Consider the following 25070-nt stretch of genomic DNA (forward strand, 5'->3'; position numbering starts at 1 on the left):
TCTCCTACACACACAGACGTATCTCTTAAATCTGAGTTGCAATCCTCTCAAAAAGAGATTTGCAAAATGTTCTGAGAAAAGGTAGTAAGTAAAGAATATTGCCAAGAGGAAGAACTTTCTTTTATCTTATTTGCATGTTAAGCTACTGAGAAGTAGTTCTTAAAATGAAACTGATAAACACTATATTACTGCTGCATAGATACTTTGATATAAAATTATATGGAAAAACATACAGGTAGTCTGGTTAACAATGGCGATTGGGACTGGGATTTCCATTACTAACTGATGTGGTCATAAAGTGTGATATCAAATGCCTATATTGCTTCACAACAACAATCCTGGCATCATTGCCATCATTAAGTGAGGTTTGCAGGTCACTAAGCAAAGACCTCCTTGCAATTTCCTGCCAGCATCCAAAAAAACCAAGTCAGTGGGGAAGCCAGCAGGAAGTTGCAAGTCTCAGGCAGTTTGAAAGCAGGACAGCAGGCAGGTAAGTGGCTGCTGATAGGTAGGGGAAGCTGTGTGAACAGCTATCAAGATGTGGTGAGAATGCAAACGGGGCTTTGGGTGCTTGCTGCCAGGCAGGGAATGTAAAACATTATCAACCTCAGGAACATGACCTAATCCAAGGTTATTTATTTCATCTAGATGGCTTTTCTAACTTAGGCGTCCTCCTGGACGAACGGCTGTCTCTAGAAGACCATTTGACGGCCGTCTCCAGGAGAGCGTTCTACCAGGTTCGCCTGGTACGCCAGTTGCGCCCCTTTCTGGACCGGGATGCCCTATGCACGGTCACTCACGCACTCGTGACGTCTCGCCTGGATTACTGCAATGCTCTCTACATGGGGCTCCCCTTGAAGGGCATCCGGAGGCTGCAGTTAGTCCAGAACGCCTGGCGGTGATAGATGGAGCCCCTCGTGGCTCCCGTATAACACCCATCCTGCGCAGACTGCACTGGCTACCTGTGGCCTTCCGGGTGCGCTTCAAGGTTTTGGTGACCACCTTTAAAGCGCTCCATGGCATTGGGCCGGGTTACTTACGGGACCGCCTACTGCTACCGAATACCTCTCACCGACTCGTGCGCTCTCACAGAGAGGGTCTCCTCAGGGTGCCGTCAGCGAGGCAATGTCGTCTGGCGGCGCCCAGGGGAAGGGGCTTCTCTGTGGGGGGTCCCACCCCTTGGAACGAACTTCCCCCCGGACTCCGCCAGCTTCCGGACCTTCGGACCTTCTGCCGCGGGCTTAAAACATATTTATTTAATTGTGCAGGACTGAGCTAGGTTTTAAATTTATGGGTTTTAATTGGGTTTTATTTGTATATTTTAATTAACGGGCTTTAAAATAAGTTTCTTAATTGTTTTTATTCTGTATTTATATGTTTTTAAATGCCTGTGAACCGCCCTGAGTCCTTCGGGAGATAGGGCGGTATATAAATATGATTAATAAAATAAAAATAAATAATAAAATAACATCTTCTAGCCAGAACTGGATTCACACAGACTGAATCTACATTTGACATCACAAAGATCTTTGCGTTTTAAGCTTTGCAAAAATATGCAGCTTTTGCACTCTTTTTTATAATTTGATTGTAATCTTAACAGCAGTCATTAGGATGAATTGGATAAAACAACATTTTGTTCAAAATGATCTGAAAATTACTTTTACCAAATGTACTATACAATACTTTAAGCAAAACAAGTCCCAATGTGACCAATAAAAGAAGTAAATGGAAATGAACCTATTACAGGTAGTCCTCAATTTATGACTGTAATTTAGCCCAGATTTATGCCCTTTTATTATCATTTTTGCAGTGATCATTAAGCAAATGCGGCAATTGTTAAGTGAATGCATTGGTTGTTAAGTGAATACAGTGGTAGTTAAGTAAGTCTATTGTCCACAATGGGTCTTTTTTTGCCAGAGACCAGAAGTAAATCTTATTTTCCCACCCCCCAAAAATTGAGGTCATAAATTTAAGTCATGTGAGTGCAGGATATGGCAATTATAAATATAGGCTGGCTGCCAAGCACCCAAAATACGATCACCTTACTGCAGGAGGATGACCACTGAAACTTCAAATCTGGGTTGTAAATAGTTTTGGGGAGGTCCATCATAACTTGAATGGTTGCTAAATGACCTATTATAAGTCAAGGATTACTTGTAAAAATCTAAAATTGGAGGGATGTATTGTTGCTATGCATCTTACCTCTGAATCTGAGCTACCCAGTTCAGCCAAGGTGGGAGCTTTCAAAAGTCTCTTCCGCTGCACCGTTAATTTCGTCGTCGTACCTATGCCATTTACTTTTGCTTTGGATTCCAAGCTGCCATTCGCTATACAGCTTTCTAATAGCTTTTGGGAGGCCGCTGATGTAGGTACATCTAAGAAAAGCAGAAAAACAGCTTGAATAAGCACTACTACTGTGGAATTTATCTTTTCTCCTAAAAATTACAATTATGTAAAGAATTGTGATGTGACAGAAAATCAGTTTGTAGATTTCCCCCCCCAAATGTGAAAAAAAATGTGCTTAGAAAGTGAGACAGCTTTATACGTGGGGGGGGGGCAGGCCCCATTTCATGGGACTTCTTCTCTGTCTCCTACACACACAGACATATCTCTTAAATCTGAGTTGCAATCCTCTCAAAAAGAGATTTGCAAAATGTTCTGAGAAAAGGTAGTAAGTAAAGAATATTGCCAAGAGGAAGAACTTTCTTTTATCTTATTTGCATGTTAAGCTACTGAGAAGTAGTTCTTAAAATGAAACTGATAAACACTATATTACTGCTGCATAGATACTTTGATATAAAATTATATGGAAAAACATACAGGTAGTCTGGTTAACAATGGCGATTGGGACTGGGATTTCCATTACTAACTGATGTGGTCATAAAGTGTGATATCAAATGCCTATATTGCTTCACAACAACAATCCTGGCATCATTGCCATCATTAAGTGAGGTTTGCAGGTCACTAAGCAAAGACCTCCTTGCAATTTCCTGCCAGCATCCAAAAAAACCAAGTCAGTGGGGAAGCCAGCAGGAAGTTGCAAGTCTCAGGCAGTTTGAAAGCAGGACAGCAGGCAGGTAAGTGGCTGCTGATAGGTAGGGGAAGCTGTGTGAACAGCTATCAAGATGTGGTGAGAATGCAAACGGGGCTTTGGGTGCTTGCTGCCAGGCAGGGAATGGTGCATAGATGGCTGGCAATGCACAACATGAGTACGGCAGGGCTGAGGGTGGCTGCTGCTGGGTGGGATAGACTTACTAGAATGAATTGCAGCCTTCTTTGCTGGCTTCCCCATTAACGTTGCTTGTGGGAAGCTGACAGGGAAATTTCAAATCGTGAAATTTGAAATTTAAAGACTGGTCATAATTTCCATTCGTTCAATACTGTCATAAATTTGAATAACCAAGGGTTATCACATTTGAATATGTATCAACATTGAGTTAGTACCAGGGGTGAAATGCTCCTGGTTCTGACCAGTTTGGCCAATCCGGTAGCGATGACGGCCGGTGGTTCAGAGAACCGGTAGTGATGGCAGCTCAAGGCTCCACCCATCCGCCCGTCGTTACTTCCTGGTTTTAACCAGGAAGTAACCTGTTTTTTACCCTCTGCACATGCGCAGAAGGGTTTGCACATGCACAGACGATCGATGTCTACATGCGGCGTATGCACTTCTGAACCGGTAGGGAAGGTAAGTAGATTTCACCCCTGGTTAGTACAGTATATTTTCTTTTACAAATTGATGCTAAAATAATACATTTGATGCAGTGGTGGGTTTCAAATTTTTTTATTACTGGTTCTGTGGGTGTGGCTTGGTGGGGGTGGCATGGCTTGGTGGGGGTGGGGAAGGATACTGTAAAATCTCCATTCCCACCCCACTCCAGGGGAAAGTTACTGCAAAAATCCCCATTTCCTCCCGATCAGCTGGGAATTGGGAGGCAGAGAATAGATGGGGGTGGGGCCAGTCAGGATTTTTACTACCGGTTCTCCGAACTACTCAAAATTTCCACTACTGGTTCTCCAGAACTGGTCAGAACCTGCTGAAACCCACCTCTGATTTGATGTTTGAAATAGCCTTGCCCACATTTTTGAGCAATGGTTTACAGTTTAAAACAAACTGGATCAAAGAACCTCGTTAAGTAATAGTATATACCAAATATCCAGGGAAGCATAATAGCATTTATACGGGAATTCAGACAACTTGAGCCATAGAATAGCTTGTTACTTGCTGAAAGTTATAATCTTAGTTTTACCTGATTTCTGATAAATTAGGCAAAAAGAACACTGAGATAAGTATATTGTCTTTTCCTTAGACATTTGATTACAAAATCAATCAGCAATTCTGCTTTATAGCTTTTCTGCTTGTGGAACTGAAAAGATTACAAACAAGAGTAGGCATATGATTTCTGTAGGTGATCCTATGTAATCCTAACTCTTATTGGGCAGAAAGCTCTTAACCCCAAAGGTTCCATAAAGAGGTAATAGAATTGGCATTAAGTCTTTACTAATCCATTGCCAATTCCCTCTTTCAAAATGAGATATACTGTAAACTTAAAGCTTGCACGCGAATTAATTTTTAAATTTTAAATCCCTTCAAAGTGTTCATATTTTAACTTTAACCATTTCATTATATTCTTCTTTGTGTAGTCAGCAACGGAGATTAATCAATCAGGCACTTGAAATGGCTAACATATTTTAGAAATGAATTTGGTTAACACATTTTGAAAAAGTTTTCTTCAAGTTGACCTTGATTCCTAGAGGTTTCATCGCATATCTTCTTCTTCATAGCATATTCCCACAGATGCAGGGTCTGCTTTTTGAATCATTGAATGCCACTCTGTGCGATTAGCGGAGTCTCTGGGGCACAGGCCCCTGGCTTGCATGTCTTTGTTGATGGTGTCTCACCATCTCTATTTTGGATGCCTGCGAGGTCACTGGCCATTGATTTCTAGTTGGTAGGCAGTCTTGGCCACGGTGGAAGGTGCTGCTCTTTGGACATGTCTATATCAGTGGAGCCGACCTTCTCTGTAATTGGTGCCACATGTGTGTGGCATGGTCAAGAAGGGAGATGCCAATATCCATTGGAGCATTCTTATCTCCATGGAATGGAGATAGTTTTCAGTCCCTGTTTGCCCAGCATTTAGTGCCATACAGCGCAACAGGGAGGATGGTTGTCTTGTTTCATCACATATGCATCACAATTTTCTTGATAACTTAATTGCCTTCTTTGGGAGGAGTATGTCTCATCTTCTCAGTCTACCCTAGACCTGTTGGTATTTGGTGAGGTTTAACATCCAAGGACAAATCGCACACATTCCACTCAGTTCCTGAGCCCAGAGAGATGAACCAGGTTTCATCAAAATCAAAATACTCACCTAGCCTGCTACGCCTGACCTCATCAGGTGAAACAGGTCTTAGCTTTCTTTCAGATTTTATTTCTTCCAGAATTCTTTCATGGAGGCTACGTGGCCGTGGTGGAGTAGGCTTCAGTTTTCTTGCAGATGCCTGGAAAGAATAACGTATCTCAAAAAAAGGTGCTGACAATGCTCAAGAGATGTTCATCAATATACATGGCTTTACCTGAACTGCATGCCCATTAAAATAAGATAATGGTAAATTTCTAAGCTACAATTTAAAAATAATATATTGCTTGCCTACAATATAACTGTGGTTTTTCAAGCAACCAGTTCATATTCATTTAAATAGATTGTAACTCTTCTTCAGCCTAAACAATGTATTAAACATGTTTTAAATGGGAAAAGCACCCCTTGTCTGGCCACTACAAGTGCTCCAGGTTTGATTTTTTGGCTATCTGCCTAGTACTTTGAATTGATATCAAAAAGAAGTTCTTTCTTCTGCAAGAAGTCCTGAAAGGGATGGAGGGAAGGTTATATCAATGCACAAATGACCACTCAAAGAACCACAGTTATGAATTAGCACCTTGTTCGTCTTTGTAGTGGAAGTTTTAAGAAAAGATTGGACAACCATTTCTCTGAAATGGTAAAGGGTTTCCTGCTTGAGCAGGAGGTTGGACTAGAAAACCTACAAGTTCCCTTTCAATTCTGTTCCTCTGTTATTCTGGTATATGTATATCTGATTCACCCTAACAGGAATACATACACAAAGTTACATTTTCAGGTCCTCATATCAGAATAGATGACAAAACCAATAGCTGTAGCAGACACATCGAATTGATATTGCATAAGGGATAGTGCATAATGCATGTTTCATAAAGGATGCTGATATGAAACAGCAAAAATACATGAGATTTTATTTCAAAATAATTCCTCTAATGTGTATTAATTTTATATAAGTATATTTGAAGGATGTCAATGCTACAAAATATAAGAAAAAAAATCTGTGTTTTCTATATTTTAGAGAAGACTGGGAAAAGCAATAGAAGAAAGCTGAATATGGTTAAAGTAAAAAGATATATAGAAAATGTTTTATTTTCATTAACTCCCCCCCCCCGCACTCTCCATTGTATTACATACAGGATTTAATGGAGGTCGAGACCGGATGAAGTCCAAGATAATTTCATGGGCACTCTTTTTTAATCGTGGAGGAATATCCCCATTGACCTAAAAGAGAGAAAGAAAAATATCTATTATTCTGCTTGCACATCAGTATCATGCAGTCCAAAAGGCAGGGGTGAATTGCTCCCGGTTCGGACTGGTTCCCCCGATCCGGTAGCGATGGCGGCTGCTGGTTCAGAGAACCAGTAGCAAAAATCTCTGGCCCCGCCCCCCTGCCTCTGCTGAGCGGCACCATCAGCAGAGGTTTTTTTTTTTACTTTTAAAAGCAGTTTTTCTTCAGCTGAAAACATGCCTTTAAAAGTAAAAAAAAAGCCTTTGAAGCCACGATGCAAGCCTCATGGGATCATCACAGGAGCCTTTTAAAAACTTTTTTTCCTCTGGCGATCCCAGGGGAGTTTCCTGACCCTCAAAGGTTTTAAAATCGTTTGTAACAACCTCTTACAACAGCCCATGCCCACCCAATCGCCCCTTCCCCACTTACCTTATTCCTGCTCCTTTCGGGCTAGCAAAGTATCAGCAAAACAGCCAGTTTCAGTTGCTAGCAGATTCAGGCAGATGAATATGCCTATGTAAAATCCATCTGCCTGAATCTGCTAGCAACTGAAACTGCCTATTTTGCTGGCTGAGGAACTCTGGGAATTGAAGTCCACAAACCTTAAGGTTACTAAGGTTGGAGATCTAAAAAATATAAATAAAATAAAATAATAAAATAAAATATTTGTACAGCTTTCTGAGATTTGGTTTGTTTCTGTAGTGTTTTACTCTAACTACACAAACACACAAAATCTCACAAAGCTGTATGTGGCATTTTGTGTGTGTGTGTGTGAGTTGTGTTGTGTGTGTGTGAAGTGTGAAAGTTGGTTTTTGAGCTTTTTCTGACTGTGTGAGGTTCCTGCTTGTTGCAGGGGCCATGTTAGGTGAAGTGCAGCTGCTTTTACATTGTGTGTGAGTCAGTTGTGTTGTTTTGTGTTGTGTGTGTGTAAAGTGTGAAAGTTGGTTTTTGAACTTTTTGCAGCTGTGTGAAGTGTGAAGTGCAGTTGCTTTTACATTATGTGTGAGTCAGTTGTGTTGTTTTGTGTTGTGTGTGTGTAAAGTGTGAAAGTTGGTTTTTGAACTTTTTGCAGCTGTGTGAAGTGTGAAGTGCAGTTGCTTTTACATTGTGTGTGAGCCAGTTGTGTTGTGTGTGTGTAAAGTGTAAAAGACGGGTTTTTTGTACCTCTTATTGTTTTTATACTTTGTTTATTATTTTTATTATTTATTGTTATTGGCCACACCCACCCAGTCATCTGACCACCAAGCCACGCCCACAAATTAAGCCACACCCACAGAACCGGTAGGGAAATTTTTTAGATTTCACCCCTGCCAAAAGGGCAATGAATTCTAGAGCAAACATAATTGCAGTGGTTACTGAAATGCAACCCATTGAACCCCGGGAGGCAAGTACTATGTAACCAGTTTTATATTATCTGAAACCTGTAAAATATAGCTACCCAGATGTTCAAATAGTCTTCAGAAATTGAATTCATGGACCTTTGCACTTTAGATTACTCTATATAAAGCATTAGCTTTAGGAATTATCCTGTGCTCAATGGTCACAGGAAGGGATACCTAGAAGCTATCCAAATCTTTTGGTAAAGGGTTTATAGCTTTCATATATACAGTGAAATAAAATGAACTTCAATTTTATAAACTAGTGTTCCTGCTGTGAATAGCAATTTTTGTTAAATTTATGTCATACGACATAAAAATCTATGCAGTTTTTATGTGCCGTAGAAATAAGTTCCTTTTTCTTCCAAATAGCAGATCCTATAACATAGTCACTTTTATTGAAGTCGAGGTGATTTTCAAAACAGCTTGTAAAATTAACTAAGATTCTAATATAGTAAGGGCAAAAATTAAATAAAACAATATAAAATCCCTCCAGAAGGCATTAGTTTTTCAAATTAACTAAAATAGTTCTCTTTTTTTGTTCTTTTTAATAGTCCTAACATAATTTGAGGCTATACAAAGAATGATAAAATTTTGACGGAGCTTACCATAACCTTTCTTAAAGTATAGCGCTTGGATCGAATATCATCCATCAACATTTCATATGGAGTGAGCTGATATTCTATGGGAAGAGGGTTGTATTGACGTTCTTGAACTTTCTTAAGTTTTACACCATTTCGCAAATCTCTCATAACTTGAACCCAAAACTGTGCCTGAAGTAGTTAAGAATAAAGGGTTAATAGGTGACGAAATTTGTATTATTGTATTTTAAGCCCTACTAGACTTAAATACTTATACTTAAATACTCATTATAACTTCTACATGTATCACAAAACAAAATGATACCTCAGTTTTTATAAGCTAGAGTTTCTTTTATTGAATATTGTGACAATTATCTTTTTCCAACTTATTTCCATTTTAGCCAATATTTCTTTGTAAGCATGTAAGCAGGGTAGGAAATGTTATAAACAAGCAAGCAGTTAATTACCGTACATTGTCACATAATCAAATAATCAGTTGCATGTCTTGAAATTAATAGACCACCTTAGAGTCATGTTTCTTAATGTCAGTAACAATAAATTCTTTATTATTTACTTTATAGAGGAAGAACAGATATAATATTACCCATGATTTTATAGATTTTAGATATGTGTATTTGATTGTATACATTTGACATAAACATTTGATATAGATTGTGTTATCTATCTATAAGTTTGTAATATAAAGCCATTACTTTATTTAAAAAAATAATCTTACCCAATCAGCAGTTTTTAATTCATCAAGATCAGTGCTAGATTCGTCATTTCCTTCTTTGTCCATTTCCTGAATTTTCTTTAAATTCTATTAATTAAAAGAAAAAATATTTTTTTACAATAAGATCAGTGTCCTACAGATATTGCTGAACTATAGCTATTAATTCTACCCAGCATGGTCAGTGGTAAAGGATATTATGTATTATAATTTAGCAACACCTGAAACAACATCAGCACTATCACAGTTTAAAAAGATTTTAAACTCACATTTAAAAGGATTATAATTATCACGTTTGTTTTGGCATTTGTCACCTACAAACAATGTTTTTTACAGACACAATAAAGAAGATAATATGTTAACACAGTGATATGAAAGGTATAGTGAGAGTGGTGAAGGAACTAGATGGTGAGAAGTGAAAAGCTTGAATCTACTTTCAAGTCACAAAATGAATTTATATTAAATATATCAATTTAAAACTAAAATCCAAATAAATATGGTAATAGTGAAAGAGCCCAGTACCAATATTGTCAGATTTAAGTTATAATTATATAGTACCACTGAAATCAAAATAATTATGACAAATGTAATTCACCAAAATAGAAGTATAGTATTTGTAATTACAAAAGCAATTGTTTTGGAGTGTTAATGTTAAAGAACAGAAATATATGGCATTTTTGAAATGCAGAAAGCCAAATGACTAAGTGATTTGTACATTGCTTACCTCTCTAGCACTTTTAATTCTGGCCAAGAATGTGTACAACTCCATTGTTTCAGCAAATAGTGCGCGACATACTGCTTGATAGTGATTTGCAGCATCTGATTGGGTTGGCAGATGGGTAGCGCAAAGCTATGCAAACATGTTACAATAGTATAATGAGTTTTGTTTTACAGAGAAAATATGAATGTCCAATTTATAGTTTAAATATCAGAGAAATGTAATTTCACTTTTCAGTATCACAAAATATTTTAAACCATACTTGAATTATTCTTCATCCAAGAAAATAAAAAACAAATGTTGTTTAACTATACATCATCCACCCATACCCAGAGCTATTTTGCCCATGAATATATGCATTAATAAAACCAGTGCACCTAGAATAAATCCTAATAAAATAAATATACCGAAGGCTTGACAAAGTGAGAATTGCAATAGGAAAAAAAACAAAAACAATGGGAGGATTATTTCTTCTCCAGGCACATATGGATCAATATGAATTTAGCAAACTGCTTTCATGATCAGTATCAGCTCAAGAATTTCTTCTTCAAGTTATAAAGCTTAGCAGATTTGTTTCTGACTGTACATTATTTGCAATTAGTTCCATATCTTCACTAAATTAAGACCTGGTTTAAAGCAGGGGTGGGCAATTAATTTTCTAATAGGCCACTGTTGTGGAGGGCTGCCGTCATTCCCCCATCACCCCTGCTGCCCTCACCCCCACCCTTGCTCCCCGCCCCACTGCCCCACCACCCCAAGGGCTGGATAGGGAAGCCAAAGGTCTAGATGTGGCCAGCAGGCCATAAAATGCCCAGGTCTGGTAAACAACCTTTTTAGGTTTTGTTTTACAATTAATATGTAAACAAGACAGTTTTCCCATGCAAAAAAGTTATTTCTGTTCATTTAAAAAAAAAGTTTCAAAAAAGGAAATTCATTGTTTATAAATCCAACCAATCAGTGGTTAATCAGATAAAAAAAAACAAAGCAATGCCAGTCTGAAGCTTCAGGCTATAATCCCACAACCCAGATTCATTAAAAAGTAAGTTTTCAATTTTGTGTTTCAAAAATAAAAAATAAAAATTATTATTTTTTCTATATGAATATTTTAGTCTCTTTAATTTCCAACTTTTGAGAGTCAGGTTAATATCAGGTTAATATCGGTATAAATTTCCCATGTTTCAATTTAAATGTAGCTCCAAAAATCAAGTTGCCAGAGAAGTGCTTATCTTTTCCAAAGAAAGTCTCTCTTTAAGTGAGAGAGACTTTCACCAAAAAAGTGATTTAGAAATGAGGAAGATTAGTTCTAGTGTCCATAAATTTGGCTATATCACAGTTGTGAACTCAGGAAATCTTGTCAGAAGGTTGCAAAAGGGGATCGATCATATGGCCCCGGGACACTGCAACCGTTATAAAAGTGAGTCAGTTCTCAAGTATTCGAATGCAAATCATGTGACATGGGATGCTGCAATGGTCGTAAGTGTGAAAAATTGTCATAAGTAACTTTTTTTTCAATGCCATTGTAACTTCAAACGATCACTAAGTGAACTGTTGTAAGTCGAGGACTACTTGTACAGGATAGCATATCAATATGCCAAAAAACAAAAAACAACCCTGAATTTAAAACAGCATTAGCCAAGAAAGATTAGCCTGAAAAAAATAACACATAGAAACTTAGATAATGTGCAGTGTTTAGGTGTGCCACGCTTTAGAATAAAAAATTAAAAAGTGCTTGAGTTCACATGAGGGGGCGAACATAGTGCCTATCTGTGAACACTTTCTTATTACAGCAAGATGGGGGGAGGGAAATGGCTTTTCAAACAAGTCTTTTAGAATTTTTTATTTTTTAAGAATTTACTTATTACTTTATCTGACTATACTTTTGTAAACCATCAAAGCTTTCCAAACTCACTACATATACAGAAATATTCTACCACAAGCAATATAATAATGGTTTTAAAGAAACCTATAATTCTCTTACAGAGAAAATAGGCATGTTTTGAGCAAACAAGGAAGCAAATTATAATTGTTCTTAAAGTTAAAATTTCGCAAGCGCATTTGTGTCATTGTGCTAGGAAGAAGTTTGCAGTCCAGATTTTTGCATAAATATGGAACTGATGGTTGTTTGCTGAACATAGTAGGTGCAGCAAATGATGAAAATAAACCATCTGTCAGAAAGAAATGCTTATTGAAAGGTTGAAAATTGGGTAGGGGTGGGGAAGAGTGTCTCCTTGGTTGTTCAATATATTTGTGGACAAAAGCATAAGGAACATTTGAGGTATGCATAAGGAATGTTTGCAGATGATGCTGTGTTATTGTCAGTGGTGGGATTCAAATAATTTAACAACTGCTTCTCTGCCCTAATGACCAGCTGGGTAGGCGTGGCTTGTTGGTCATGTGACCATGTGGGTGTGGCCCACTCAATGTCACTCAAGTCAATGGGCGCTTTGCTTTAGCTGTTACAATGTACTAAGGGTTAACCAGAGAGGCAGTTTCTGTAAGCATGGCAATAAAGATCAGGCTAGAAACAACACTAGAATGTTTCCTTCCTGCCTTCCTTACAGGATTAGCCCTGTAAAGTGGAAAAAACCAAAATAAAATTTCTCCCAACTACTTGGAAAGTTAACAACCGGTTCTCCCAAATAGGTGCGGATTGGTTGAATCCCACCACTGGTTATTGGTTAAGACAATGCTTCATCTATTTTTTCCTTCATTATTCAAAACTACAACAACTTATGACTTTCTCATAAATGGACATATTTTGTTTTTTTCTAATTGTTAACATAACATAACATAACATAACATAACATCAGAGTTGGAAGGGACCTTGGAGGCCTTCTAGTCCAACCCCCTGCCCAGGCAGGAAACCCTACACCATCTCAGTCAGATGGTTATCCAACATTTTCTTAAAAATTTCCAGTGTTGGAGCATTCACAACTTCTGAAGGCAAGTTGTTCCACTTATTAATTGTTCTAACTGTCAGGAAATTTCTCCTTAGTTCTAAGTTGCTTCTTTCCTTGATCAGTTTCCACCCATTGCTTCTTGTTCTACCCTCAGGTGCTCTGGAGAACAGCCCAACTCCCACTTCTCTGTGGCAGCCCCTGAGATATTGGAACACTGCTATCATGTCTCCCTGGTCCTTCTTTTGTTAAACTAGACATACCCAGTTCCTGCAACCGTTCTTCATATGTTTTATCCTCCAGTCCCTAATCATCTTTGTTGCTCTTCTCTGCACTCTTTCTAGAGTCTCAACATCTTTTTTACATCGTGGCGACCAAAACTGGATGCAATATTCCAAGTGTGGCCTTACCAAGGCATTATAAAGTGGTACTAGCACTTCACGTGATCTTGATTCTATCCCTCTGTTTATGCAGCCCAGAACTGTGTTGGCTTTTTTAACAGCTGCTGCACACTGCTGGCTCATATCTAGATGGTTATCCACTAGGACTCCAAGATCCCTCTCACAGGTACTACTATTGAGCAAGGTACCACATATACGGTACTGGTGCATTTTGTTTTTGGCCTAAATGTAGAACCTTACTTTTTCACTGTTGAATTTCATTTTGTTAGATAGCGCCCAATGTTCAAGTCTGGCAAGATCTTTCTGTAACTTGAGCCTATCTTCTGGAGTGTTGGCTATTCCTGCCAGCTTGGTGTCATCTGCAAATTTGATGAGTTCCCCATCTATCCCTCGTCCAAGTCATTGATGAAGATGTTGAAGAGTACTGGGCCTAAAACAGAGCCTTGGGGTACTCCACTGCATACTTCCTCCATGTGGATGTAGTTCCGTTGAGGACTACACGTTGAGTGCGGTTGGTCAGCCAGTTACGAATCCATCTGGTGGTGGTGCTGTCTAACCCACATTTTCTACTTTATCTAGTAGTAGGTTATGGTCTACTTTATCAAATGCTTTACTGAAGTCCAAGTAAATTATATCAACAGCATTCCTCTGGTCTACTAATTTTGTCATTTTGTCAAAGAATGCGATAAGATTAGTCTGGCATGATCTGTTTTGACAAACCCATGTTGGCTTTTGGTTATTACTTTGTTTGCTTCTAGGTGTTCGGTGATTCGTTGCTTGATTATCTTTTCCAGAATCTTCCCGGTATTGAGGTCAGACTGATAGGTCTGTAGTTTCCTGGATCTGTTTTTCCTTTTTGAAGATGGGAACTACATCAGCTCTTTTCCAGTCCTCTGGCAGCCCCCTGTGCTCCAGGATCTTTGAAAGATATAGTTCAGTGGTTCTGAGATCACGTCTGCCAGTTCCTTCAGAACCTTGGGGTGTAATCCATCCGGTCCTGGTGATTTGAACACGTCTAGGGTAGACAGGTGTTCACTTACCATTTTCTTCCCTATTTTAACTTGTGTTTCTAATCTGTTTTTTGTAGTGCTGTTTTGATAGGTTGGATTGTTTTTCCTTTTGTGTAAAGACAGATGCAAAATATGAGTTAAGTAGATCTGCTTTCTCCTGTTGCTTGTCATCTTCTTGCCACTTTCTCCCAGCAATGGGCCAATTGTTTCCTTGACTTTTTTCTTGTTTTTAACATGTTGGAAGAAGCTTTTTTTATTATTTTTTACTTTTGTCGCTAGCCTTTGTTCATTGTGAGCCTTAGCTTTCCTCACTTCATCTTTACAGGCTCGGGCTATTTGCTGATATTCTGCCTTAGTTATTTGCCCCTCTTTCCATTTTTTATATTTGTCCTTTTTGTCTTTCAATTTGTCAGATAGTTCTTTATGCATCCATGCTGGTTTCTTTTGTGATCTACTATTTTTCTTCTTCATTGGTATTGTGTTAGACTGTGCTTTTATAATCTCACTTTTCAAAATTTCCCAAGCTTCTTGAGCTGTTTTCCCCCTGAGGATTCTCATCCATTGAATCCTTCTCAAGATCTCTCTAAGTTTATTGAAATTAGCTCTCTTAAAGTCCAAGACTCTAGTTTGACTTTGTTCTACTACTTGTATTTGCTTAATGTTGAATTCCAATATTGCGTGGTCACTTGCCCCCAAGGTTCCTGTAGCTTCAACACCTTCTATCATTTCATCTCTGTTAGTGAGAATTAAGTCCAATATGGCTGATCCTTGTCGCCTTCTCTATTTTTGGGAAACAAAGTTGTCTGCTAGGTTTGTTAGGAACCTGTTGGATCTTCCACTTGGTGCAGAGTTTGTTTCCCAGTTGATGTCAGGGTAGTTAAAATCCCCATTACTACTGTGATGTGCTTCCTACATACCTTAGTTAGCTGACTAGCAAAAGTTCATCTACTTCCTCTGTTTGGTTGGGTGGCCTATAGTATAGACCTATGGCAATATCGTTTTCACCCTTTTATATTGACCCAAATACATTCAAGATGATTTTCATCATTGTTGTGCTCTATTTCTGTAGAGATGTAGTTATTTCTTATATATAGTGCAACTCCACCTCCTCTTTTATTTGGTCTATTTCTTTTAAATAATTTATATCCTCTAGCTGTATGTTCCATTTGTCAGTTTCATCCCACCAAGTTTCCGTAATGGCAACAATATCATATCTACCCTCATTTACTTGGATTTCTAATTCACCCTGTTTATTCCTCATACTCTGTGCATTGGTGTATAGACATTTGAGTCCATTTGGATTGATCTTGTGTTTACTGTCTACATAACCTGTGTTGACTGCCCCTACTTTCATGCCACCTGTTGGTTTAGTGCACATGGTATGGCACTCACTGTTAAATGCTTGGTTTTGCTTGATAGCATGGTTGATAGTCTTACCCATACAGACATCTATGTTACATGCACTGATAACCCTTTTAGTTTTCGATTGCTGGGGACAGAAATTTTCCATATCAGTTAATTCTCTGTCCCCACTGTTCAGTTTAAATGTTTATCCAGAAAATCTGTGAATGTATTGCTAAGTAACTCAGTCCTTTCTTTGATGGATGCAATCCATCTCTTTTGTACAATTTTTCATTGGACCAGTTGCAGACATCATGACTAATAAAACCAAAGCCTTCCCTTTTACACCACTCCTTTAGCCACACATTAAACTCCACTACACGCTGGCCTTTACCTTTTTGTTCCTTATGTACTGGTAAAACCTCTGAAAAGTTAAGCCTACAACCTATGCTATTAAGTTCATACCCTAAGCTCTGGAAATCATTCTGCACAGAAAGCACATCCTTTTGGGACAGATCATTTGTGCCAAGGTGTATAATAGCATCAACATCAGAATCCTTACTGGCATCCTTGTCTATCTTAAGTATACCGCTCTTGTCTCTGCTGGCAGTAGCACCAGGTAGACACCTGCCGCCTTACAAAACCTCCATATCCTTTCCTAAATTTACATCCCTTACAATTGAATCACCAATCAGAAGGTGGCTTCTCTTTTTGGATACCTTGCTCTTCTTGTGTGACCGATCTGTAATACTTGATACACACTTTTCCAAAGTAGGTTCACACTTTTCCAAAGTAAGTTCTTCATCTTGAACCATAATCCCTTGATTGTTTGAGTTATCAGTATCACAACTACCTTGATCTGTCACTTTAGTGTTCCTATTTAGGTCAGCAAGGGCACTATATCTGTTATACTGGGACACTGTAAAAGCTTTGTGTTTATGGTTCACAGCTCTCACCCTGCCAGATCCCACGGTTGTCCATACTGCCCTTTTCCTGCAGGATCTTTGTGGTAGAGGGGGCTGATGGCTCAGCAGCTGGAATGGCTGAATTGGGTACCTAATTTCTGCTTGGAGAGCATAGATTAGAGATTCTAGATATGTAATCTGTCCACGTAGACTGCTAATTTGTTTACAAAGAGGACAGTACCCAAATTTGAAAAAGGTACTGCGAAGACAGCTGCAAAACAAGTATTGCACTGAACTAAGCCAGTCATTTTGAATAGAATAAAATCACAATCTCTCATTGGACCAGTTGCAGACATCATGACTAATAAAACCAAAGCCTTCCTTTTACACCACTCCTTTAGCCACACATTAAACTCCACTACACGCTGGCCTTTACCTTTTGTTCCTTATGTACTGGTAAAACCTCTGAAAAGTTAAGCCTACAACCTATGCTATTAAGTTCATACCCTAAGCTCTGGAAATCATTCTGCACAGAAAGCACATCCTTTTGGGACAGATCATTTGTGCCAAGGTGTATAATAGCATCAACATCAGAATCCTTACTGGCATTCTTGGCTATCTTAAGAATACGTCCCCTGTCTCTGCTGGCAGTAGCACCAGGTAGACACCTGACGCCTTCCAAAACCTCCATATCCTTTCCTAAATTTACATCCCTTACAATTGAATCACCAATCAGAAGGTGGCTTCTCTTTTTGGATACCTTGCTCTTCTTGTGTGACCGATCTGTAATACTTGATACACACTTTTCCAAAGTAGGTTCACACTTTTCCAAAGTAAGTTCTTCATCTTGAACCATAATCCCTTGATTGTTTGAGTTATCAGTATCACAACTACCTTGATCTGTCACTTTAGTGTTCCTATTTAGGTCAGCAAGGGCACTATATCTGTTATACTGGGACACTGTAAAAGCTTTGTGTTTATGGTTCACAGCTCTCACCCTGCCAGATCCCACGGTTGTCCATACTGCCCTTTTCCTGCAGGATCTTTGTGGTAGAGGGGGCTGATGGCTCAGCAGCTGGAATGGCTGAATTGGGTACCTAATTTCTGCTTGGAGAGCATAGATTAGAGATTCTAGATATGTAATCTGTCCACGTAGACTGCTAATTTGTTTACAAAGAGGACAGTACCCAAATTTGAAAAAGGTACTGCGAAAGACAGCTGCAAAACAAGTATTGCACTGAACTAAGCCAGTCATTTTGAATAGAATAAAATCACAATCTCAAGTGGACCAACCCTGAATATATTATTGCTATTTTTATTTATAGTGATTAGATTAGATTCACGTGCTAGGCGCTGTTAGAAAATCAGAAAGAAATGCAGAAATATTCCACCCCAATTCACCTTAAAGCAGCAGCTCAAACTCACGTGCTTTTCTGAAGCAAATCAGAAAGAAATGCAGAAATATTCCACCCCAATTCACCTTAAAGCAGCAGCTCAAACTCACGTGCTTTTCTGAAGCAAATCAGAAAGAAATGCAGAAATATTCCACCCCAATTCACCTTAAAGCAGCAGCTCAAACTCACGTGCTTTTCTGAAGCAAATCAGAAAGAAATGCAGAAATATTCCACCCCAATTCACCTTAAAGCAGCAGCTCAAACTCACGTGCTTTTCTGAAGCAAATCAGAAAGAAATGCAGAAATATTCCACCCCAATTCACCTTAAAGCAGCAGCTCAAACTCACGTGCTTTTCTGAAGCAAATCAGAAAGAAATGCAGAAATATTCCACCCCAATTCACCTTAAAGCAGCAGCTCAAACTCACGTGCTTTTCTGAAGCAAATCAGAAAGAAATGCAGAAATATTCCACCCCAATTCACCTTAAAGCAGCAGCTCAAACTCACGTGCTTTTCTGAAGCAAATCAGAAAGAAATGCAGAAATATTCCACCCCAATTCACCTTAAAGCAGCAGCTCAAACTCACGTGCTTTTCTGAAGCAAATCAGAAAGAAATGCAGAAATATTCCACCCCAATTCACCTTAAAGCAGCAGCTCAAACTCACGTGCTTTTCTGAAGCAAATCAGAAAGAAATGCAGAAATATTCCACCCCAATTCACCTTAAAGCAGCAGCTCAAACTCACGTGCTTTTCTGAAGCAAATCAGAAAGAAATGCAGAAATATTCCACCCCAATTCACCTTAAAGCAGCAGCTCAAACTCACGTGCTTTTCTGAAGCAAATCAGAAAGAAATGCAGAAATATTCCACCCCAATTCACCTTAAAGCAGCAGCTCAAACTCACGTGCTTTTCTGAAGCAAATCAGAAAGAAATGCAGAAATATTCCACCCCAATTCACCTTAAAGCAGCAGCTCAAACTCACGTGCTTTTCTGAAGCAAATCAGAAAGAAATGCAGAAATATTCCACCCCAATTCACCTTAAAGCAGCAGCTCAAACTCACGTGCTTTTCTGAAGCAAATCAGAAAGAAATGCAGAAATATTCCACCCCAATTCACCTTAAAGCAGCAGCTCAAACTCACGTGCTTTTCTGAAGCAAATCAGAAAGAAATGCAGAAATATTCCACCCCAATTCACCTTAAAGCAGCAGCTCAAACTCACGTGCTTTTCTGAAGCAAATCAGAAAGAAATGCAGAAATATTCCACCCCAATTCACCTTAAAGCAGCAGCTCAAACTCACGTGCTTTTCTGAAGCAAATCAGAAAGAAATGCAGAAATATTCCACCCCAATTCACCTTAAAGCAGCAGCTCAAACTCACGTGCTTTTCTGAAGCAAATCAGAAAGAAATGCAGAAATATTCCACCCCAATTCACCTTAAAGCAGCAGCTCAAACTCACGTGCTTTTCTGAAGCAAATCAGAAAGAAATGCAGAAATATTCCACCCCAATTCACCTTAAAGCAGCAGCTCAAACTCACGTGCTTTTCTGAAGCAAATCAGAAAGAAATGCAGAAATATTCCACCCCAATTCACCTTAAAGCAGCAGCTCAAACTCACGTGCTTTTCTGAAGCAAATCAGAAAGAAATGCAGAAATATTCCACCCCAATTCACCTTAAAGCAGCAGCTCAAACTCACGTGCTTTTCTGAAGCAAATCAGAAAGAAATGCAGAAATATTCCACCCCAATTCACCTTAAAGCAGCAGCTCAAACTCACGTGCTTTTCTGAAGCAAATCAGAAAGAAATGCAGAAATATTCCACCCCAATTCACCTTAAAGCAGCAGCTCAAACTCACGTGCTTTTCTGAAGCAAATCAGAAAGAAATGCAGAAATATTCCACCCCAATTCACCTTAAAGCAGCAGCTCAAACTCACGTTTTTCTGAAGCAAATCAGAAAGAAATGCAGAAATATTCCACCCCAATTCACCTTAAAGCAGCAGCTCAAACTCACGTGCTTTTCTGAAGCAAATCAGAAAGAAATGCAGAAATATTCCACCCCAATTCACCTTAAAGCAGCAGCTCAAACTCACGTGCTTTTCTGAAGCAAATCAGAAAGAAATGCAGAAATATTCCACCCCAATTCACCTTAAAGCAGCAGCTCAAACTCACGTGCTTTTCTGAAGCAAATCAGAAAGAAATGCAGAAATATTCCACCCCAATTCACCTTAAAGCAGCAGCTCAAACTCACGTGCTTTTCTGAAGCAAATCAGAAAGAAATGCAGAAATATTCCACCCCAATTCACCTTAAAGCAGCAGCTCAAACTCACGTGCTTTTCTGAAGCAAATCAGAAAGAAATGCAGAAATATTCCACCCCAATTCACCTTAAAGCAGCAGCTCAAACTCACGTGCTTTTCTGAAGCAAATCAGAAAGAAATGCAGAAATATTCCACCCCAATTCACCTTAAAGCAGCAGCTCAAACTCACGTGCTTTTCTGAAGCAAATCAGAAAGAAATGCAGAAATATTCCACCCCAATTCACCTTAAAGCAGCAGCTCAAACTCACGTGTTTTTCTGAAGCAAATCAGAAAGAAATGCAGAAATATTCCACCAATTCACCTTAAAGCAGCAGCTCAAACTCACGTGCTTTTCTGAAGCAAATCAGAAAGAAATGCAGAAATATTCCACCAATTCACCTTAAAGCAGCAGCTCAAACTCACGTGCTTTTCTGAAGCAAATCAGAAAGAAATGCAGAAATATTCCACCCCAATTCACCTTAAAGCAGCAGCTCAAACTCACGTGCTTTTCTGAAGCAAATCAGAAAGAAATGCAGAAATATTCCACCAATTCACCTTAAAGCAGCAGCTCAAACTCACGTGCTTTTCTGAAGCAAATCAGAAAGAAATGCAGAAATATTCCACCCCAATTCACCTTAAAGCAGCAGCTCAAACTCACGTGCTTTTCTGAAGCAAATCAGAAAGAAATGCAGAAATATTCCACCCCAATTCACCTTAAAGCAGCAGCTCAAACTCACGTGCTTTTCTGAAGCAAATCAGAAAGAAATGCAGAAATATTCCACCCCAATTCACCTTAAAGCAGCAGCTCAAACTCACGTGTTTTTCTGAAGCAAATCAGAAAGAAATGCAGAAATATTCCACCCCAATTCACCTTAAAGCAGCAGCTCAAACTCACGTGCTTTTCTGAAGCAAATCAGAAAGAAATGCAGAAATATTCCACCCCAATTCACCTTAAAGCAGCAGCTCAAACTCACGTGCTTTTCTGAAGCAAATCAGAAAGAAATGCAGAAATATTCCACCCCCAATTCACCTTAAAGCAGCAGCTCAAACTCACGTGCTTTTCTGAAGCAAATCAGAAAGAAATGCAGAAATATTCCACCCCCAATTCACCTTAAAGCAGCAGCTCAAACTCACGTGCTTTTCTGAAGCAAATCAGAAAGAAATGCAGAAATATTCCACCCCCAATTCACCTTAAAGCAGCAGCTCAAACTCACGTGCTTTTCTGAAGCAAATCAGAAAGAAATGCAGAAATATTCCACCCCCAATTCACCTTAAAGCAGCAGCTCAAACTCACGTGCTTTTCTGAAGCAAATCAGAAAGAAATGCAGAAATATTCCACCCCCAATTCACCTTAAATTCACCTTAATTGTGGCACAGCCATGTAGACAGCAAGTATATCACACAAACCCACACAAAAAGTTGCCAAGGTTGGAGACCCCTGACCTATGGTATAGTATTGTAGAGGGTTGTTTTGATCGGGTAAATTTGGACATTTCTTTACCCAAACCTTCTCCTACATAGTACATAATAGATGTCCATTGGATGACATATAACCAGGTGGATCTCAACAAGCTATGCAGGATTGTATCTGTTTGATATTAGTCTACTGAATAGCCTTTAAAGTTGAAAGAAATGTTCAAAGAGAAGGCAATAGAAAACCAGGCCTACATTTATAGGCAGTTTTGATTTATAACCACAATGGAGCCTGGATTTTCTCTTGTAAATCATGACGGCCATAAGTTCAGATACTCATGTGATTGGATCAGATTTTATTACTTTTTTTACAGCAGTTGTTAAGTGAACACGATAGTCATTAAACAAATGCCAAAGTCATTAAATTAATCATATTCTTCTTGGCTATTTTTTGTGGAACCCAAACAAAGAGGTCAGAAACTGGCAAACAATGTCAAAAATTGTGGTCATGGGTTCAATTGGCCACAAAATTGAGTCGGTTGTCAAGTGCCTGAAATACAGTCACTGGCTGCAGCTGTTTGACTGCAATGAGGTGTGCAGATGTCAGACCTCTAGAACCAAGTTGTAAGTAGCTTGGAGGGTGTGTGTGTCATTGTAACTTCAAATAGTTGCCAAGCAACTGGTCATTAAGTGTGGAAAAAAGTCACCAGGAATCAATGTTCACTCAAAGGCTATGTTAATATCCAGAGTTAGTAACTACTTAAGATGTAAATATTGTATTTTGACAGAAAAACTTTCATGCTGAATTAAAAGGTAACTTTACAACGTTAAATAAATAAGGGTAAATAAAATGCTATTTACAGAAAAATAGTTTTTATGTACCCAACTTTGCATATTACAAAAAAATGTCATTTAGTTTTTAATCTGACTGAGATAAACAGATCTCTCTGGTATGTGTTTATATGAAAATGGAATGTGCTAAGAATGTGTGGGTTGTAGAAGAATATTATATCAATGCAGTGATGAAATTCCCAAGAAGGTTTGTATTGGAATGACTGTAGTAGAAGACAATAGACTCTTGAAAACTGAAATGCAGTAAAAATAAAAAATAGGTTTGTGCCAAGGCACATATCAAATGAAAATAATAGTTTAAATTAGAATATACTGTCAGCGTGAACAGGGTTAACGTTATAATATCTAGGTGAACTCTAAAATTCTTATTAGACAACCACAACATCAGTGGTCTACCTAAATATAAAAGGTGTCATTTACGTTAACTGTTCCTTAAATATCAACATTGGATAAATAGATTATACCTTAATGACATCTCTATAAGACTGTATAACTTCAATATTGTCTTTATGTTCATCATCTGCAGCTTCATCCAGAGCTTCATAACCTTCATCTTTGGTTGCATCTGCTTCCACTGTATTAGTCATACGATCAATCAGTTGCTCCAAGGGAGGGCTTAGCTCCCGCTCTTCATTCTCTTTCAAGCCATAATCCAGTGCTTTATAAATAATAATTCCTAGGGATTCTATAACCTGAAAAAGGATTATATCAGGTTTTAGATAAACAATCATTTTGCAACTTTTATCTTATTTAAGTTATAGTCCAAAATATCTGAAAAGCAACAGACTGCGAAAGACTAGCTTATATTAAATCAGTAGTTAAACAAGAAAAAAACTCTTACCAAATCAATATTATATAAGGAAAAACATATTACAATATAATCCAGACATTAACTAATGAGTTTCTAATATGTGGCTTGCCCCCGCCCAACAAACTATTTTGCTGATTTTAGTTTTCAAAGTACTGGATAAAGTGGATGTGTTTAATTTTTGTTTGTTGCTTTGAATAACGAAGCTGCAACCAGATTGCTTTCAATGTGATGCAATCATTCTTCCTTTGAACTCTACACATGGAAATGTGCTTTTTCTATGTTTCAGCTGTCTTCTGCTGAATAGGTATGACAAAACTTAGTTGAGTAGAACACAGCAAGCTTACTCCACATAATATAGGAAGAGAGTCTACTGTTAAGAGATTTAGGTTCAGGGAGGAAAACTGGGGATGAAAGGGAAAGTTCCAAGAGGAGAATGTAGACAGAAATTAGAACTAATAGAAGGGAAATGAGACAAACATCCCTCTCAGTCTCGTTTTCATAGCTACCACTCCTAGTTTTTTCATGTTTGAAAGGGACTGCAATTTAAATAATAGACTTTAGTTAGTTTAATAAAATTAATTAGAAAACTAATATAAGGAAGGCTCTTTCTCACTTTGTTATATATTTAATAAACAAGCATTAAAAACCAGACCTTTTAATTATATTATGATCTTTTAATTATATTATGATCTTTTATTTTCACGTTTCATGCTGTAATACAAAATCATGCATACCATTCTCCCACACTTGAACAATATAATATAGCATTGTCCATAGGCTTGTTCTTTCCCTGAAGTTCTCATATTCATAAATAAAATAACAAAGCCTCAATGCATGTTTTTCCTTGTAAACAGTAAAAAAGCTGTTTGGGGCCAAAATTCTTGCTTCTCTAATTTTTTCTCAGGGCTATTTATTCCTTCAGCTTGTTTTTTTTTTTAACGTTCAAAGATCATCTGTCATAGCAAATTATGTTTACCCTGCCATGTTAGAAATTTTGGTGCCACTTATTATTCTGATTTGCAAACTTCTGAAACATATTGATCCAAACTGAATGGATTGCCACATAAAATATAATATCAATATTTATTAATTAATTCATAGCAATAGAATAAATTACACTAGTACAAACATACTAAGGAATTAGACCAATTGAAATTCAGTGCAGTTTATTTCTAAGTCGGCAAATAGATGAGAAAACCAACCATTTTATTTAGGTTCTAATCAACAGTAAATTATCATAGTATTCCATATAAAAATATTACATTCCTGTAATAATAGTTTAGACCACCCTAAATTAAACAATGAAAGAGTTATTTAAGTACATACATTGTTCTCTTTACTAGCACATGACTTTTCTTCAACATTCTTGAGAACATTATGTACAGGTCAGAGAAAACTGTTTCACTCTTCAAATAGAAGGATTGTTTCCTATTTGGTTTCCTATTTGGATATGTGAACTCCCTCAACAAACAAAGAAACCAAATATATTTAAAACTGTAGCTTCACAAATTAACCTTTCATGAATTGCACACTGAAAGTCTATAGCCTATACAATTATAACAGAAACAGTACTTTTTAATATTTAATTGCAGCTTTATAAATATTAACAAATTGAAGAACATGCAGGTAGATATTTTAAAGTGTCTCCTCTTGTATCAAGTTCATTGTACCTTGTATTGTTCAATGTCAACAACTACAGAGAAAGAACATTTTGGCTATTTGATTACACTGGTAATCTTTTAGATGACTGAATTCGTTCACTGTGATATGA

At 38.0% G+C, this 25070-nt stretch overlaps 1 protein-coding gene across 3 annotated transcripts in view; it reads right to left on the reverse strand.

Annotated features, from left to right (window-relative positions):
- SPIRE1 (spire type actin nucleation factor 1) overlaps positions 1 to 25070 on the reverse strand; it is a 75378-nt gene that overhangs the window by 20377 nt on the left and 29931 nt on the right. For 2 of the 3 annotated variants that reach the window (XM_058177020.1, XM_058177019.1), the window contains exons 3-9: positions 22953 to 23180; positions 9994 to 10119; positions 9276 to 9359; positions 8567 to 8731; positions 6489 to 6575; positions 5370 to 5499; positions 2203 to 2375 (exon numbers count right to left, since the gene is read on the reverse strand). In XM_058177020.1, the coding sequence (XP_058033003.1) occupies positions 2203 to 2375; positions 5370 to 5499; positions 6489 to 6575; positions 8567 to 8731; positions 9276 to 9359; positions 9994 to 10119; positions 22953 to 23180 (993 nt within the window). The remainder of the gene's footprint in view (positions 1 to 2202; positions 2376 to 5369; positions 5500 to 6488; positions 6576 to 8566; positions 8732 to 9275; positions 9360 to 9993; positions 10120 to 22952; positions 23181 to 25070) is intronic. The other variant, XM_058177018.1, reaches the window with a different exon arrangement.

This window comes from Ahaetulla prasina, chromosome 3 (assembly GCF_028640845.1).
Source record: "Ahaetulla prasina isolate Xishuangbanna chromosome 3, ASM2864084v1, whole genome shotgun sequence".
NCBI lineage: Eukaryota > Metazoa > Chordata > Lepidosauria > Squamata > Colubridae > Ahaetulla > Ahaetulla prasina.